This window comes from Boleophthalmus pectinirostris, unplaced genomic scaffold (assembly GCF_026225935.1).
Source record: "Boleophthalmus pectinirostris isolate CB_2022bp ecotype Guang Dong unplaced genomic scaffold, ASM2622593v1 HiC_scaffold_16, whole genome shotgun sequence".
NCBI lineage: Eukaryota > Metazoa > Chordata > Actinopteri > Gobiiformes > Gobiidae > Boleophthalmus > Boleophthalmus pectinirostris.
The window spans coordinates 23,801,458-23,821,296 of record NW_026571095.1 but is presented as its reverse complement, the minus strand read 5'-3'; the positions used below and the strand labels follow the sequence as shown (position 1 = coordinate 23,821,296).

The following is a 19,839-nucleotide window of genomic DNA, read 5'->3' as shown; positions in this document are numbered from 1 at the left end:
ATTTTTAATATCTATTGTCTGTTTTTTCCCATTGTTCATGAGACACGCACATCTTTATTTGAATTATGGTGGACTGGAAACTTGTCTTATTAGTTCGGTTACCTACTAGATAACCAGAGCTGAAAGTAGTTTATTTTTTTTCTAGTATAGTTACCTTTTTGTTTACATCCATTACATTGATTACATAATTATGATTATGATTATGTTAAAATGAAGGTCAAGACCTTGAAGAAATTAATTACTGAAATGATTCTTTACTTAATATAATTTACGTTGCTGGGTAACACAGCAAGTGCACTTTTCAATAATGTTTTTTTTTTTTTTTTTTTGGTCCGATATTTCTCCAGTATTTTGTTGTTTTGCCTCCCATGTTGCAGACACATTTGACAAGTAGTATTTTAATTCCCTGACAGACACACCTCTTGAGTAAACGTCAAGTAGAACAACACAGCAGCAGAGGTTTTATAGAAATCAGCATTTGGCGATGGGTAGACTGGCAGGCGTATTTGAATGTACATATTTCTCCATACCAAGTGTCATTCGCTGCCTGCCACCTGCTCCAAATCTCTGTAGCTATAGAAATGTTGTAGACCCAAATACAATAGTTTCCTTCTGGAACATTCTCAAGGCTGTGCTGTTGTGACTGCTGCACACAGCTGTTGTGTCTTTTAACTTTTTAGCTGAGGATCCAAAAATAAAGAAAACAATATAAGAGATTTAGCAAGTCAGCCTCTAAACTTAAAAGTGGGTTATTCGATGTACCCAGCGCACTCTACATTCTGTTGTTGTGCTCTTGGGCAAGACAAAAATAGTCAATTCCAATATTAGGCTGATGGTAGCTGGTATTAGCCAGGCTGGGGCCACCTTAGCAATCGGAATACACTAAACAGTTTGCAAGAACCCCGGAATTTGTAGATCGTGCACTGGCCAATCAGCGAAGAGCTGTGAAGCATGACGTCAAACTCCAGCACCTGTCTGGGTCTCTTTTGTGGTACAGCACAGCAGTAAACAAAGCGGTCGAGATGGATGTAGACGAAGCCATACATTCTAAGAATGTTTGGCGAATTTTATCAAGGGGAAAGAGGTTATTGCCCTTCTTCCTATGGGATATGGCGCATTACAGATGTCATGACCAAATAACAGCGATTGGTTAAATAAAAGCAGTACCCGCTTACCGTCAAGCGATTCAGAGTTTCAACACTATAAATAGCCATAAATGGGGTTTTGTTTGTGCAAAAATGTTAAAAATGCATTACATAACTTTTCTGCTGGGAGGTCTCCTTTGAGATATCATTTAATATCTCGCATTTATTTAATTTTAGGTGTTTTTATTGCTCAAAAATACCTTGAAAAACAAGCATTCTTAGTATGAGTGTGATTGCCTTTCCACAGATCTCGACAGACTTGTAATTTGGCCTGATTTATTACCGTACTTGGGAACACACGAACACGTTGTGTACCCTCCACCCTAAAAGTTATGCAGAGTACATTTTCATGTTGTAAAATGTTATCTTTATCAACCTCTCTTTCCTAAAATGCAGAAAACACAATAACAAAATATGCAAAGTACCCAGTCAACCATGTATAAAAAGATTTTTGCATAACACAAAATCTAAGCTTAGACAACTCTATGCTCATGATTGCTTAATGCAGTGAGCAGTGGCTCCGCATGGCTGCACACACAAGCGCACACACCGTAATTTCGTTTTATTTTGGGGTCCCTAAACGCAGCGCGGCGAAGTCCCACAACACCTCCTCCTGAACCACCAGCAGCTGTAGCCCTCCTCCCCCTTCTGCGAGCATGGAAATAGTCCTAGTGTTTGCTACCGTCCTGGGAATGTCTCTCCTGTGATTTGTGGCCATTATAAACATGTTCTAAGTGAATTTTAGCAGGTGAAGTTTCCGCTTGGCTCCCATTGGATAAGGCATAATTCAATAGGCTGAAATGGAAAGACGTGTGTGCAACTACTTGACTTTTGCCACTATGTCAGAGCAATATTTTCTCTTTTGTTTACTCTAGGGGTTTCCAAACTTTGCAGCACAGGTTTCTTTGAATATGTTGGCAGTGCTATTTTGCAGTTTTATTAGTTACATTTATGCGTATCCTGTGCCAATTTTGATGGAATTTTTTAAAGATTTTGCTCCAGTTCTGTCTAGTCACACTTTGTCCTGGTTTAGTTTGTTTTAGTTTGATAAGTTTTATAAGTTTGTTTTAGTTTGAGAAGTCTTGGTAAGGTGTGGGCTGTGCAATCAAATTCTTATCAAGATCGAGATAAAGTCATTTCTAATTGTCAGTGCTTGGACCTTGAATGGAGAGGTCTACAGCCAAGTCTCTGTCAGTGAAAGGATATGGTTTAGAGTTCAGATTCTGGAAGAAATTACACTATTTTCTGTGCTTAATAGCAGAGAATAAAGTAAGTATTGTATCGTATAAAGTATAGGAAACTATTATAAAAAAGACATTATTTTTCCTAGTAGGGTTGTTAAAAAAGCTTTGGAATAACCTTGAGCTGTATCAAACCAAATAGACTAGTACGACCATGGACCATTATGGATCCTTCTTGGACGACTAAAGGTTTACACAGATATAAGACACATGGTGATATAAAATAGCCTGATTCATCAGCTGGTTTTACTTCGTAGAAACCGTCTGACCTCGCAGTGTTAGGATTCGTTAGCTTGACAGTAGGCGGGTACTTTTTTTATTTAACCAATCACTGCTATTTGGTCGTGACGTACAGGATGAGACAAACTGGTATATTAAGCTTTTCCAATTCCCGCAGGAAGAAGGGCAATAACGTCTTTCCCCTTGATAAAATTCACCAAACATTCTCTATATTCCGGCTTTAAATCCTTGATCTCGGGAATTGTTAACAACACATAATGTATGGCTCTTCGCTGACGGGTTGATTTTTATTATCATTGTGCTATCAGAATCAGTATTGACTATCGAATCTCTTCCTCAGTATCAAAAACAATTTTTTTTTATGGTGACAACACTGTCTTTTGCCTAGTCCTGTTTAGCCTCGTTTCACTGCAATGTTTGCCCATTTTTGTCCATTTTCCACTTTGTACTTGGAAAACCACATATTTTTGATGCAGTACACACTGGTCTTCTCCTGTTCTCTCTCTCCTTGTTTTTTGTCTTTGAAGGTTACACTGAACAAACCACACTGGAACACACAGCCCGCTACTGTTACCATTACTCATTCAGAGACAAATTGGCGAGTTTTATTTCATTGTTGAGCGGCTTGTCTGTTTTGTAAGAGCTATCCAGATGCTTCTCCATTGGTTTTGTCTCCTGTGAATGCTGTATCTTCAGACAGGAAGAAAGGCCCGCTGCTGAGATAAGGGGCCATGCAGAAATCTGTCAGCCACATCTGAATCTGAGATGATGCAGGCTGCAGGCCAGAGCTAAACGGCGGAAGAACAACTCGTCGTGAAGTTTCAACAATAGACACAAACTTTCCATTTTCAAGTTTCTGGCATGTTGTGTTCCAAAAGAAATGCCTTCAAAATGTGGGCGAAAATGCAGTCGTAATAGCTGATTCTGGGTGGTAGTGGTACTAGTAGTAGGTGGCAGTAGTAGTGATAGTGGTAGTGGTGGTAGTAGTGGTATTTGCAGTTGTAGTTGTAGTTGCTGTAGTAGGAAGAAGAGGTGGTAGTCAGTAGCAGTAGTGGTAGTAGTAGTAGTAGTAGTAGTAGTAGTGGAAGTAGTTGCTGTTGTACTTGTAGTTGCAGTTGCAGTTGTAGTTGTTGTAGTAGGAAGAGGAGTTGATAGGTGGTAGATGATAGTAGTAGTAGTAGTAGAAGTGGAAGTAGTGGAAGTAGGTGCAGTTGTACTTGTAGGTTTCAGTTGTAGTTGTACTAGGAAGTAGACGTGGTAGTAGTAGTAGTAGTAGGTAGTGTTAGTAGTAGTTAGTAGGGAGTAGTAGGAGTAGTTGTAGTAGTAGTAGTAGTTAGTTAGTAGTAGTAGTAGGTAGTAGTTAGTAGTAGTGGAAGTAGTTGCAGTTGTAGTTGTAGTATAAAAAGGAGGGTAGTAGTTGGAAGCAGTAGTTGGTAGTTGCAATAGGTAGTAGAAGTAGTGTTGGTAATTGTAGTTGCTGTAATAGGAGGAGGTAGGGGGGAGCAGTAGTTGGTATTAACAGTAGTACTAGTAGTAGTTGGCAGTGCAATGGTTTATTTAGTACATAGCATACTAACAGTTTGTGAGAATACTGAAATAATCTTTCATTTCCAAAAATTTTGTCTTCATCTTTTGACATGTTGAGTTTCCAAATATAGCAACAAAGCAGCACAGCGATGCTTTCCCTTTGATAAGCTTTAGGGAGTATGTTTTTGTAAGTGCCGACAAATGCGTACAGTCTTGGCATGCTAATTGTCCAGGGACTTGTATATCAACTCTTCATTTCTCCCAGCGCATGTTAGATTAGCTGTTGTCGTATTGTACCGCACAAACGCTGATAAGGTATTCGTTTGTTGTCTAAATGTTAACTTGACACAAACAATTAAGTCTATATTGCAATGGGAGTTTTGATGCTCCCATTTTGTGCCAGTGTTTTGACGTAAAGCAATGCAATACATGTACACTCAGAGGACAACACTGTGAACGGTTTGAATTAAATTATGAAAAGCTTTTTTTTTTTTTTTTTTTTTTTGACGATATGACTGCCAAGACCACCTTAGTGCATAATAACAACAATATAAAGGGCCCATATTATACAATTTTCTTATCTGTTATGTTGTTTCCTCATCAAGAACAGACCTGGAGTTGTGTTTTGTTTCATTCGTGCATGTTCAACACACACACTCTGTATATTTAGTTCTTCTATCAAAAGAAAACACTTAGTTCCACATTGTGATGTCATGTGGTAATACAGGAAGTGCTCCACTGTTGTTTTTTTTTAAAACTCCATACACCTTCACTAGAATCATTTAAGACCTTGGAATTGCCAATCTGTTCTTGACTAAGGTAAAAAAAAATACCAATTACCCAAACAGAATATATCAGTGTGAGGGTAAATGCATGATTCATAATAACTACATGTTAACGCAAAAACAGTAATACGCCTTTACTGACCTTGTAGCCAGAGGTTGTATTTGTGACCCTATCTTGCAATTGCACATCATATTTAATAAAAATGAAAATTTTGTGTTACAATCATGGGTTACTCAGATATCAAAAATATAATCTCAATTTATGGGAGGTAAATAAAACCATCTCTTTCATCTGAGAGTCAAAGCTTCATTGTGATTGGTTAAATCCACCTGTCACTCACTCAGATATTGTGTTTTGTATATATATGAAGTAAACATAAAGTCTCATAATGATAACATAACCCTAGTTACAATGTTCAACTCATAACCATCACATTCTCACGGTCAACTATAGGCCTATTAAAATAAAAAAAATAAAAATACTATGACTTATTTCAAGACCTCTTTTAACACAATTTACATTCAAGCAATTCTAATTTATACATTATTTCTTCATCTGCCTTTAATCTTACTGCAGTTTAACTCCTGAGAATGGTTGTAAGTATTTCATCTTAACATTGTAGGCCCTGAGGACACATCTCTATGAGCAAAGAGATAAAAGAGATTACAGGTCTTAGAAAAGGGATTTCTCTGGCCCCTTTGTGTTTCCTTTTTAATAACATTGTCCACTGGTTAAATTGAGATTTATTATGGGGCCCTGGTATAGGCTTCTGGAGCATAGCTGTGTCATGTCGGCAACAAATTATTTATGGAAATGCTTTGAAGACTCCTGCTAGTGTTACCTAAGGGCACACTTCAAATGGCTTCTGTAGCAAGATCCTGGTTGCAAGAAAAAGACAAATTCACATCAAACCTGCTTGATGTATTCTGTATAGTAATGTTATTGTTATTGAGAACTGCCACACACCACGCTGATGGCAGTATCTCCTTGACAATGCACGATCATGACTGACCTTGGAAGCTAAATAGGGTGGGGCCTGGTTAGTACTTGGATAGGAGATCGTTGGGAATACCAGGTGCCACAGTGGCGCAGTAGTGACCTAGTGTAAGCTGTTGGTGTGTCCTTAGGCAAGACACTTCATCCACCTTGCTTACTATGAATGTAAAAGAATGTGGTGGAATGTGAGGATTATTATGTAAATTGTGTCTATATTTTTATCGTATACTGAAGTAGTGTTTTAATAAATAATTACAAGATTATCATAAGTTTTAAGATAAGCAGGGTTGGGCCTGGTTAGTACTTGGATGGGAGATCATTGGGAATACCAGATGCCATAGAGGAGGGGCATCAGTGACCTAGTGTAAGCTGTGGTGTATCCTTAGTCAAGACACTGCGCACCTTGCCTGCTATGAATGTACAGCAATGTTTGCATTATTATGAAAATGATGTATATATTTTTATACTATACTGAAATAGTATTCAGATAAATAATTACAAGATTGACATCCATTTTAAGGCAAGCAGGGTTGGGCCTTGTTAGTACTTAGATTGGCAATATGGAAAATGGTTACATTTTTATATAGCGCTTTTCCACCTTCAATGCACTCAAAGCGCTTTACATCAAGGAACTACTCACCCATTCATACACATTCATAGTCATAGTCATGTTCATTCACAGTGTACACAAACCCAAGGACACAGCAACAGCATTCATCTGCTAACCTGACCAACGTAAGGGTCATCTGCGTGCTCAACCAATGATGTTTATTTCAAGAGTGGGATTCAAACCTCCAACGTTTGGATCAGTGGACAAACGCACTACCGACTGTCGCCCACATACTAGAGACCAGTGGGGCAGCAGTGACCTATTGCAAGCTGCTTCTGTGTCCTTGGGCAAGACCTTTCATCCACAGTACCTACAATGAATGTAAAGGAATGTGGTGGAATGTGGGGGTTATTATGAGAATTATGTATAGATTTTTTAGAGTATATAGAAATAGTATTCAAATAAATGTTTACAAGATTATCATTATCATTTTAAGATGGGGACTGGGCTTTGCTGACACATGAGATACAATACAGTATATTTGATACGATGTGTTACTGGCAACAGGTTTTATAACATGATATGATTTTCAAATGCGAAACCTGCACACAAAATAATGCATAATAATAATAAAAATAATACTACATTGGTGGTGTACACGGCTGTCAAATGTCATGATTTCAGCATAAATTTGCTGCGGTTTACTTCAGATCTGCATATTGTGTTTCCTGGAGAATGCTGGTTGTCATGGATATGTGGTACTTGCATCATGATGAGTTGGATTATTCAAATAGGTTTGTTTAGTTTGCTAAGCCTAAGGCGCCTGTTTATGCATGGGTGCCCAAAGGCAGATTGTGACTGTGCTTCCCCTCTCTAAGCCCTAAACCCTCATGTGGGGTAATAACACCACTATGATAATCAATCTCGTAGATATTTGTATCAGCTCCATCTGAAAAGCAAAGCAAAATTTTGGTTATGACATACTGTATTTGTACGTTTTTTGACCTGTCGGCTGCACAGTTTGGATTAACTTTTTATTTTTTTCAAATCTAGATTCAGTTCATGTCATCCAAGAGCATTAAGATTTGAGATTTTAAGATTTGAAAACTGAAACATGAACTAGTGCAAGAATTCTAAGCATTTCAGAACATTTTTTTGTAGCGGTAAACTACAGTGTTATGAGTTTTTAACATGCAGAATGTGATGTTGCAGAGGACATAATTTTACATAAATAACTGCAGCACTTACTATTTGATAACTGCATCAAGAAAAATTTCGATTAGACTGATTATATTGTGCAATATGGGTGTCTGTATTTTTAGTGTATATCAAGTGTGTACGACAAGGCAAAGGAGAAATTTAATTTGTCAAGTGGACAAAGGTTATTTTGGTCGAAACGTATTTGACCAAAATAACTTGTCATGTTGACCATGGATTCTACCTGGACGACTGAGGGATTTTACATCAATATTACAAGCAAAATATTTATTAAAACATCTTTAACTGTATTAGTTGAGGTTAGGTATCAGGCAAAGGTGAAAATTTGTTTAAATGACCTACAAAACTGCAGCCATATCACTTTACACTACAGGTGTCAAACATAAGGCCCGGGGGCCAGATCCGGCCCCCCAAGACCTTTAATGTGGCCCTTGGGTGATTTTCTACTAAAATATTTTAATTATATTTTCTATTAAAATATTGGTAATTTTCTGCGGTGCTTAGCTTAGCAGCGTCTCCAGCGTCTCTGTACGTGGCCCCTCCCACCAGAGCAGCACAAATGAAGACTTGTCTCTTTCCAAACGCTCTTAAAGGACGATCGTTTTGACTGTTGACCGTGACACCCTCATCAGAAAAATGTCCAAAATGAGAATAGTGGACGCCGAGTACAGGATTTTCCAAGAAAAATTGACTTATTCCTATTTGCACACAAGTTCATGTTAAAACATTGTGTTGAAATAGAATTTTTCTTAAAGTTTCAGATTGTTCATAATATTAAAATATTATAATATTATAATAAGAAAGAGTTCATCAATTAAAAAAGATGTCTGTAATAGATTTGCGTTTCTCTGCACAAATATTTGAACTTATTGTTATTTTTGGGGTTTATATGCCATGAGTTTTCTGATCCGGCCCCTTTGGGATCAAAGTAGGTTGGATACGGCCCCCGGACCAAAATGAGTTTGACACCCCTGGTTTACACCTTTATTTTGGAAGTTGACCACCTATTTTCTTCTTTCATATTCCACTTTTTGCAGCATTTTTATTATTAACGACTCACTCATGTTTTGCAAATCTTCAAAACAACATTCACAACATTTGCCATCAGTTCACCTCTATTGTGCTGCTCTTTTCCTCTACCCGATTTCATATTTTTTCTCTATTTCGTGCTTTCTTCAGCCCTCACCGACTCACCGCTGGCTTAAACGCACTTCAGAAAAGGGCAATTGAAAGCCCTCATGGCACTTGAGAACACAATGTTATTTTTCTGTCTTTGCCCACTGACCAGCAGCAGGTCACATTTTGTCTTTTCTGTACAAACTCAAGTCTACAAATCCCCATACAGGTTTTTTTAAGGGAGCAGATTCAGTGTTATTTCATGTGCATTTTAGTAGAACAATAAGTTTCCTTGATTTTTTTTTTTTTTTTTTTTTTTTTCTTCTCATCTGTTTGGAGTTGTCACAGCAGTGAGTCAAGCTGTGCTACTGTCACCCCAGGTTAAATGAATACTTTTTATATCTAAGTAAGTATAGAATAAAGCCATACACAGATTTACATATTTTTAAAACTCAGCACAAGAAGTTTGTAGTCCTAGCTCCAAAAATGTGCTAAATGTCTCTCTCTGCTCTACCCATTTCCTGCTGTACTGTACTAAATGATTATCAGAAGTACCGAAAATCAAATATTAGGGATGTAACGATATCCAAATCTCACGGTACGATATTATCACGATATTTTGAAGAGGCTAATATAATTGTAGATGAAACACATTTTTTTGGTTTTAAAATACCTTGACAAGATTTTGGTGTGAATTATTTCCATCATAATCCCAAGAATTCAAGTAAAAAACATATCTCTTCATGTTGTCTGCACTGAAATGAATCATGGGATATGTAGTTTCTGATGTTCATAAGCTCCTGCTACTATAAAACCATGCATTTAAGCAAACAAACTTGTAATTCGATATATTGTAACAGCCCACAATATTATTGTGACACTTTAGACGATACAATATCACGACATTTCAGTTATTGTTACATTCCTATTGGATACTAATCGACACTAAAACTAGTATTGAAAGTAGATACTCATTTGAGAAGGTATCGATACAAAAAAAGTCACATTCACAGAAATAAACCTTTCCTGAATAACTTTAGAATGATCTTGAGCTCTGTCAGAACAAGTATAAGATCACATATACCCACGGACTACTCTGGAACATACCTGGACGACTTAGGGTTTACACCAAGAAAAGAAATATAATAGAAATAACTATGATTTAATGTTGAAAATCACATTGTATTGTCTAAAGAAAGAGTTTTTCTGGTCTATTCCAACTATCAAAATCACATGACAACACTACCATATCCACTTTTCTAATATCTTTAATTTCAGTGTCATATTTTTATTTATTTTTTTTATACTCAAAATGTCAATGCTTTGTCTTGCAGAGGACCAGATACCTCACGGCTTCCCCACCATCGACATGGGCCCGCAGCTCCGAGTGGTGGAGAAGACCCGGACGGCCACCATGCTGTGCGCTGCCAGTGGAAACCCAGACCCCGAGATCTCCTGGTACAAAGACATGCTCCCCGTAGACATCAACAGCAGCTTCGGACGCATCAAACAACTCCGCTCAGGTAATTAAACGTGCATAAAAGCTCCCAATTGCACGCCGCTATGTCATATTATGCCGCGAGTTGTGACACAGTGTTGAAAAAAGTCAATAGAAATAGGACTTTGTTGTCATGTCTGCCTTGTTTAGTCTTTGATCAAAATGAATCGTGAACACTCCCCACAGCTTGTCACCGGCACCTTTATTAGCTAGCGTAGCAGCCGTAGCATAGGTAGCAATTGAAGCGTTGACAAGCGAGGCAACATCCGAACTTCTGCAACCTTTGATAGTGACGCATGGGTTCACCACCTTGCGAAAGTATATTTTTTGACCGTAAATTCTTTAAAGCGCACATCTAGGTTAGCAAAAGGGCAACCGGTGATGCATTATCAGAGATTTATCCTGGTAAAAATAACAATAAAAATCAATGAAGCCCTTTTTTGTTTCACAGCGCTAGTCGTTTTGATAAATACACATCTCATAGCCTGACCCGGATGATATAGGAAAGATAAGTAGATTCTTTTTGCCAGCTTTGGAGACTGTATTTTTCCTAGACTGTAGTTTTGTATTCAAACGAGCTCTGCAAAATCAAGACAAGTATTACATGTTTTTAGCAAAAGCCGTTAATTACTTTTTCACACTTACCAAAGCTGTGCCTGGCGAGGTGTTGATATGCAATGCCCTCAAACCAACAGTGTTTCACGAGCATATTTTTTTGACATCTGGTGCCATATCAGAGCATGCAGAAGTGCTAAATGATACTGCCGTAGTTGTATTCATGTTAATTGACTTTCCTTAAAAGGTCTAAACACATGTATTAGGTTTATTTTAAATCCGTTAGTCATTAAAGAGACTCTGCCTTCTCTTTCGTGACCTAAATACGTTTGGCAAAATGTCACTGTGTTAACTGTGCATGACTTTGATGTTTTTCTGTGCTTAATTAGAATTAAAAGATCTGCTGTTTTTAAAACTGATATGATACAAGGATGAAGAGGTTTAAGCTACTGCCATGCTATGTTTAAAAAAATTGTACAGATTTTGTTAGATTTGCCGGACAACAGTAAATGTGCTGATATGTCCTTGCAGTAAAATGGCACTAAAGTATTACATTGTAGTTGCTTCTACTGCGTCAACATAGAGCTGTGATTCTCAGACTTGTTATACAATTACTGTGCACCAAATGCTCAAGGCTACATAAGGGCTTGTACTAAAAGCAAACCAGGACTGTACACTTAGGGACTAAACCAGGACTGAAACTAGGACTAAACCACTACTAAATCCCTAGATTAACTCCCTGGACTAACTCCCTGGACTAAACAAGGAAAAAACCTGTATTAAACCAGGACTGAAACAAGATTAAATTAACAGGACTAACCTGAGACAAAACGTGGTCTAAACTAGGATTCAACCAGGACTAAACCAGGAATGAACGCGGACTGAAGCAGGACACACTTGACAAAACAGAATTACTCGAAACATGGACTAAACTACAGCTAAAGTACCATTGGACCAAAATAAGGATTGACCCAGGATTAAACCATTACTATTGTGACCTGAACCTAGACCAGAACTAGAAACTGATTCAGGTCAATGCAATAACTAGTCTTGCACTAAAGCACAAGTCTATCCGACTAATTAGCACCACCAAAACAAGCCTGCATACTCCCCCTCAGTTAGAGAAGCACAGCTCTATAGCCTGTAGTCTGAAGCCATGTGTTTACCCAAGTGGATCACTAACCAAATCTCTCCACCCTGTTTGCATTGAATTGACGGGCGCCTGTAGGTGGTACCCCAATTAGAGGTAAGGACGATGTGTTGGAAAATGTCACGTCTGCTCCATCTCTCCACATTCCGTCCACTCATTCGGTTCATCCGCGCTCCAGCCCCTCCCCGTGTCCACTCCTCAGTCAGATGTTTTTGTCCAAATGTCTGTCGTATCTTAACAAACAAACGCTCACCAACCCATAGGCCTGTCACGATTTAACAAGTGTGATTTACTGCTGAAAAAAATATTGATTATATTAAAGGGTCCTCCATCTGCTTTTCTTCATGGAAATGTTATTGCTTTGTCTGAAATGTTACACAGTATGGCATTAAACCTTTCAATTTTCATGGAGAACAAACCAGGACAGGTTACTGGTCAGATCTGTGGAGAACGCAGTCAGAATGCCTGTTTCTCTTGGTATTTTTGAGCAATAAAACCACTTGTAATTAAATAAATGCAAGGTAATCTGTTTAATGTCATATTGCGGAACATTTGAAGCAGAGCAATGGTATATCCATAGAAACAAGAAGGCGATGGACCCTCAACCGAAAAGTTACACCTTTAAAACTAATTTATGTACCTAAAACAATAACTCTAAAGCAACATTCTAAAAAAGAATTGCACTAAAGAAAAATAACAATAAGAATTCCTGTCTAGTACAAACAAAAAGTACCAACAATAAATATTCATGCCCAATTCTTGTTTTAGTCGATATAGTAACTATCATGACAGGCCTATCAACCCACATTTGCACAAAATGCAACTCCAAGAATACCAAACAATTATAAAACAATAATTGCAAGTCTTATTCCACAGAGTAGTTAAGTGTGTTGTCACTTTCGGGTCCATCAGTTCTGTGAAATGAAATGTGTCTCCAAAAATACTGTAGTTTTCTTTGTATACTGGGTTGACGAAGAGGAACGTCTCTGCATAATTATCTATTCCAAGTCTAATTTATTATTCAATCAACTGCATTTGTCATATGAAATCCTCACACTCCAAAATCTGCTGCTCTTTCTTTTGAGTTGACAGTTTAAACCCTTATTATGTGACCATCTTAACACTGCCTTATTGAGTTAAATTTCTTACAACGCACCAATATCCAAATGTTGATGATAAAACAGGGTGATATATAAATAAAGTGAAAGTGCCTGTCTCAAACTTTTCCCAGATTAGTAGCCTGTGTATATAGTAACAGTAATGCATAATGCTAATCTCCAAATGTCACCCTGTAAAATGTCTGTGCTTGAAAGGAAAGTAACTACAAACAAACGCGCACACATTTCACCCAGAACAAACATCGTCTTGAGCTTCTCCTCTGGCTTCTCAACACCGCGAGGCTGCGAGATGCATTTTAAACTAAAGACCAGCGAGCCGCCAGAGGACCGCTGCCTGGGCGTTTAAATGGAACAGACACATTTGCATACAGCCCAGGCAGCAGTGGCCCTTAGTGTACCACGGCCACATACTTAAGGTGGGAGTTTCAACCCTCATTTTATGGAAATCAGTGTCTTTTTTCCCTGGAGTCAAAGCATGATTTCCACTGAACAACATTGTGGTAAATAGTGGACGTCTGGGTCTTGCTGAATATATTTGGAGCCGGAGGGAGCCACTGTCTGTTTTACTGTATTTTGATTATTCCACGAAAGGACTATTGAGGCTTGGCTGTGCAAAGGTTGTAATAGGGTAGTATCGAAAATTTGATTCTAATTGATACTAGAAACAAGATACTCATTTGAGTAAGTAGCGATACTAAAGAAGTGGCATTTACAGGCCAGAAATGAACCTTTCCTGAATAGCTTTAGAATGATATTGCACTGTATCAGAACAAGTAAAAAACACATAGACTAGTATACATCCATGATTTAAAAGAAAATAATGTTGATAATCATGTTCTATTGTCTAAATAAAGAGTGTTTTCTTATTTATTTATCGTCATCGTGGAATCAAAATCAGTAGTAATTAGAAAAATCAGTGTTTAGTGAATTATAAACCTAAAACTATTTATAGTTTTAGGTAATTCATACATATAGCATTATATTGAATTGTACTAAAGGTTAAAATTATGGTGCAGTTTAGTGTCTTCATAGAGAAATGTGCCCTCTGTATTTGACCCATTCTTCAATAAAGCTGGGGCAATCTTTCTGGAGCAGTGGGACTTAAGCTAAACTTAGTCAGAACTACCTAAACTGGAGGATTTTTGCCTAATGTGCATGTTTACGCAAAAGCAATCCACGTTTGATTATGTGCATAGACTTAAAATGAATAAAAAAGTGTTTTTTTGTCCCACAATAAGACATTTACAGTGTTACAACAGAAAAGTAAAGGATTTAAAAGGCTAAAAATATCCAAAATATTCTTGAGTATAGCCATATCATAGTCCTAGATTTGGCATTCTGTCTTCTACTCCAGTTTAACAAGTCTTTAAACTCACTCAAACCTTCTACTGATGATAAATAAATATTGCATAAACTACTCAAAAATAAGTTAGTTGCAGTTTAACTTCACTGCATCTTTCTTAGACCGAATACTGTGCAGTTAATATCCCATACCTTCGTTTCAGACTAGTATATGTGCGTACCTTTCCTTTAAAGCCTCCACAGTTGGCTTTATGTAATTTCAGTATCATAAAACTTCTCCATGACCTTGGATCCACCTGCACCAAAGTAGTCAGCCTAATTGAAAGAGTTCAGCGTTGCATCTGCCGCATAAGAGTAACCTTGTGTACGCCTTTTACTTGAGCTTTAGTGGCGCACGCTGTGTTCTCCCATGGGAAAATGGGCAGATTGACAGATTGGTGACACCCACATTTGTATGCAGCATTTAGACAGTGATGAGCTCAGCAAGCGCAGCGCAAGCCCCTTGGTTAGGAAAGCTATGCGTCAACATCCAAGTCTTTTGCGTCATTGCCCTGTCTGGTTAAAGGGCCAATATTTACGCTATTTTCTGACCTACTGTAGATCATAATGTTATTTCCTCAGCACAAACAGACCTGGAGTTGTGTTGTTTCATTCACACATGTTTAACACACAAACCCTGCATATTTAGGCTGTGTTTTCTCTCAAACAGGAAGTCCTCCACTGTGTTTTTAAACTACATCAGAGGTGGGGTGTTGCACATTGTGACTTGGACTTGAGTCAGACTTGAGTCACTATTATTAGGGCTTGAGACTTGACGTAATAAAATAAACAAAGACTTAGGACTTGACTTGGACTTGAAGGTCAGTGACTTGGGACTTGACTCGGACTTGAAGCCTGTGACTTGAGAAGACTTAATGCTTCTCCTGAAAAATATATGTTTTTAGAAAACACTTTTCTCTTTACAGTTGATAAATACAGTGCTGAATTTTAAAAGAACAAACTGGAACATGTCGCTCCCACTTCTGTTTGTTACTTTAGATGTAACTGAAGTACTGTGATATGATATCCTCAAATATACTACAGTACTCTATACAGTAATATACAATAATATCCAGTACTATACAGTAAAACAGAGGGAACCACATGGAACAGGATCCTTCCATTTTAGTGCAGACTACATGACAAAACATGTTATTTAGCACTTTTAAATCTTAATTCATTCTATTCTGACTGTAATAATTCACACTCTTGTCAAGACATTTAAAAAGGAAAAATTTGCATTTCGTTAAGAAATCATATAAATTGCAAAAAATCTAAGCTATATTTGTACTTTGGTTTAAAGACTTGAAATGACTTGAAGCTCAAAGCAGACGACTTGGACTTGACTTATGGGCCAGTGACTCGAGACTCGACTTGGACTTGCCTGTGTTTAACTTGGGACTTGACTTGGACTTGAGGTCAAAGACTTGAGACTTGCAAAACAATGACTCGGTCCCACCTCTGAACTCCATACACCTTCACTAGAATAATTTGGAATTGTCAATCTTTACTGAAGGTAAAAAGTAGCTGTTAACTTAAAATCTACAACTTCATGACATCAGAAGGTGGAACAGAGCATTATTAACTTTAGAAACAGATAAACAGACATGTATGAATGAAACAAAACACAACTCCACATATGTTTTTGTTGAAGTAATGACATTCCAACATGCCTAAAAGCTCACAAGAATCCAATTTGCAAAATATTTACTTCACTCTTTACTAGTAATGTGTATTGTGTAACAGTCCCCACAGTGCCCCCTTTTGGTTGGTGATGAACCTGTTTGTTGTATTCATCTCATACCCCATGAAATGTTAAACTATATTACAACTTTATTATTTGTGTCATTCTCAAACTGCTTGGTAGCTGGCTGTCTTTCATGCAAGCACCATGCTGTTTCGAAGAACTGTTTTGACTGTTATCATCGCTTGTCACTTACGCATACGCTGAAATGTCAAAGTTTAAAGGCGTGTATTTTTAGAGCCGCTCTTGCAGGTGAGTTTATTTCCAGCCCCCATCGCGAACTACGATTCAGTAGCGGTGATTACATAGCAGCGATTGCAGGCAGTATGTCAAAATGGCCGCACCCAGACTTGATCCCGCCGGGGCTCCGATGCTTTGTTTGAGACAACATGTTAGATTTGGGGTTTGATGACTGCAGCTACTTCAGATGTGAATACTAATCTGAGCCATCTGTCTGAAGAGCTGTTCCCCAAGGCCTGCATTGAGTCATGGTCAAATAGTGTGTAATGAAGGAACGCAGTAATGACCTCACAACGCACTGGAGCACAACCATTCGTCACATGGACTTTTTACCTCCGGACACATTGTAACCCTGTCAAAATATGTCAAAATAACTAATATTGTTTTTAGGATTTTTTGGCAACTAAATTGTAACTAAAAGATTGGATGGCGTAGTGTACTTTCAAGGACCGTAAAATGAGGCTGCAATTCCTGGTGTTTTTACCTGCCTGTCAATCGCCGTCTCTTTACTTTGTCGCTAAAGTTGTTCATATAAACGCCCTCACTCTCCCCTCCATCGGCCTGCTACAGTTATGTGGTGAAAACTTCTCTCATTCAGCTGCAAAACCATCAGCCTCCTCAGCATATCTATCTCCTCTCTTTATAAAGGAGATACAGAATATGCACCAACAAATCTGTCTGTCTCTTGCTTGAAATGTTGTCAAGAAACTCATCCCTCCCTCATTTGAATGTGTCTGTCTCTTCTGGTTGAAATGCACACATGTATTTATATTTACCACACAATGTATATATTCATAAGAAGTCAATTTTCAAAGTGCACGATGTAACGTTTCTGGTGAAGGGTCCCCCACCCGCTTGTCTTCATGGAGACGGTATTGCTTTTGCCTTGTATTTCTCATACTTTTTGTTCCATCCGTCAAGTTACATGTCAAACCTGTGCAGTGGTGGAAAAACTCACTTTTGTTATTTAAGTAAAACTACAGATACTAGAGCAAATATTGTATATTTCTGTTTACTCAGACTATAAACATGATAAAAAATAGAGATACCTGCTTTCAAATGTAGCAAAGTTAAAATTACTCAAAAAGAAGTACATGTTACAGCAACTTGATATAATTAAGTTAGTAGGACTATTTCTAAAACTTTGAGTATACACAACTTAATCTTTTTAATTACTTTGACCGTTCGGGTTTACAGTGTAATATTCTTACTTGAATACAGTTTTTGGCTACTACGGTATTTTAAGGTTTCGTTTAATATACTGTTGGAGTAAGAAAAATAACACATAAATAGCTGTTTAGATCAGTTTTTTAAATATATATAAAACATTTATTTATATACATTTTTTGTTAAAAAGTACCCACTTAAAAATCTACTCAAGTAGTAAGTAAAGTACAGATAACTAAAATGTATACTTAAGTACAGTACTTTTACTTTGCTACTTTCCACCCGTTGATCTGTGCAGAGGCAAATCCACTCACAATAAGAATGCATTTTTCCCTGTGTAGTAATAATAGAATAGCTATACTTCGGAACATTCCTGGCAAAGCAAAAAACGTTTCCATAGAGACCAGCATGTGGCGGACCACTCCAGAAAAGTTCCACAGTGCATCTTTAACTAGTACTCGAGACATATTTTTGAGATAGGCTAATTAATTGACCCAGCAGTCACGGTCTCTTTTAAGAATAGCAGAAATTGGCAAATGTTAGCATTTTCTGTCAAACTTGCCAAATCATCTGAATCCTTCTGTCGCTGTAAGCATATTCCCACAAACCTGGCTCCGTGTCCAAGTCATTTAATTACGCATGAACCAGTGGACCACTCGTGCAAGTCACTTCACACATGCCGCGTATTATATTTATTTATTACATTTTTGCTCTCGTGCCATCTTTCTCCACCGCTAATTGCGCTATTCCCTCATGCAGGAGCCCTACAAATTGAGAACAGCGAGGAGTCCGACCAAGGGAAGTACGAGTGTGTGGCCATGAACAGCGCCGGGACCCGCTACTCTGCACCTGCCAATCTCTACGTACGAGGTAAAGTCTCACTCGCAATATGGGTTCATCTTTCTGCTGTGTAAGCGTTCACAAGCTATCCTTCAGGCTTTCTGCACTTTGGTTTTCAGTAAATATTTTCAAACTCAGCATTCACCTGCAGTGTGTTGGCCAAAACGTAAAAGCTAACCTTGATTGTTTACGCTGAATTAAACTGACTATGCAATTTCTATGTGGTAATACAAGTTCAGTGTTGGCATGCTAATAAATCAAAACCACTGTACTCTTTAAAAGGCCCATTTTAGACTATTTTCTCATGTTATAATATCATCAAAAACATACCCGGAGTTGTATTTTGTTTCATTCACACATTTAACATACAAACCCTACATATTTAGGTTCTTCTCAAAATGGAAAACACTTGTTCCACCTTGTGATTTCATGTGACAATACAGGAAGTGCTCCATTGGGTGTTTAAACTCTATACATTTCATTAGAATCATTTTGGATGGTTTCAGAAAAAGTAAAATGTAGCTGTTAACTTTAACTACAAATTTCAAGAGGCTGCAAGGTGGAACAGAGTGTTTTGAGCTTTGCAGATGTAGATAGAGTAATAATAAAGATTTACTCTAACATGTGAATGAAACAAAACACAACTCCAGGTATGTTTTTAAGGCAGTAACAAAATTGTAATAAGACTTAACGTTGTGTCATACAGGATCTTTAACAATTATTATATTTTTAAACTTCAAATCAAATCAAACTTTATTTATGGAGCGCTTTTCATACAAAAAAATGCAACACAAAGCGCTTTACAGTGATTAAAAACACATCACACATTTCATTCCACCCCCCGTCCCCCTACTATTTAGTACTATCTATCTGGAATCTGACATAGCTATCTTTTTTTACAACTAACTGTCTGGAATTTAGGACACTAACTATCTAGAACCAGTACATAAGGAGAAAAAAAAGACACCCCTCTGCAACATCAGCACATGCAACAAAAAACACAGTACAGACATAATCCACAAGACTTGCAACTGGGGAAGAGACGGAATTGCAGTCAACCCCAAAATATTGACAGGCAGCCTCTAGATCCTGAACTAGAACTATCCTAAAACTTGAATAATTGTTACCAATCTTTATCAAACAAATGTCAACCTTAAATAACCTGAAATATTGTGAATTCCTCTTGAAAAGCAAGCAGTTTTGCAATTACAAAAAGTGCCGGAAGCCTTCTTCCTTTTTACCCTCCTCCTAACATGTGTTTTCACTGTACATTGTCTTCACTACCGACAAATTCTGCTAATTCCACTTGTTTTGAAATGATGGATGATCTTCTCGGGGCTATGTGCGTGTGCGCCAATAGCTCTTGA

At 37.7% G+C, this 19,839-nt stretch overlaps 1 protein-coding gene across 2 annotated transcripts in view; it reads left to right on the top strand.

Moving 5' to 3' along the window:
- LOC110164091 (protein tyrosine phosphatase receptor type F) overlaps window positions 1–19,839 on the top strand; it is a 288,692-nt gene that overhangs the window by 124,895 nt on the left and 143,958 nt on the right. For both annotated transcript variants that reach the window (XM_020929120.2, XM_020929118.2), the window contains exons 5-6: window positions 10,154–10,342; window positions 18,392–18,502. In XM_020929120.2, the coding sequence (XP_020784779.1) occupies window positions 10,154–10,342; window positions 18,392–18,502 (300 nt within the window). The remainder of the gene's footprint in view (window positions 1–10,153; window positions 10,343–18,391; window positions 18,503–19,839) is intronic.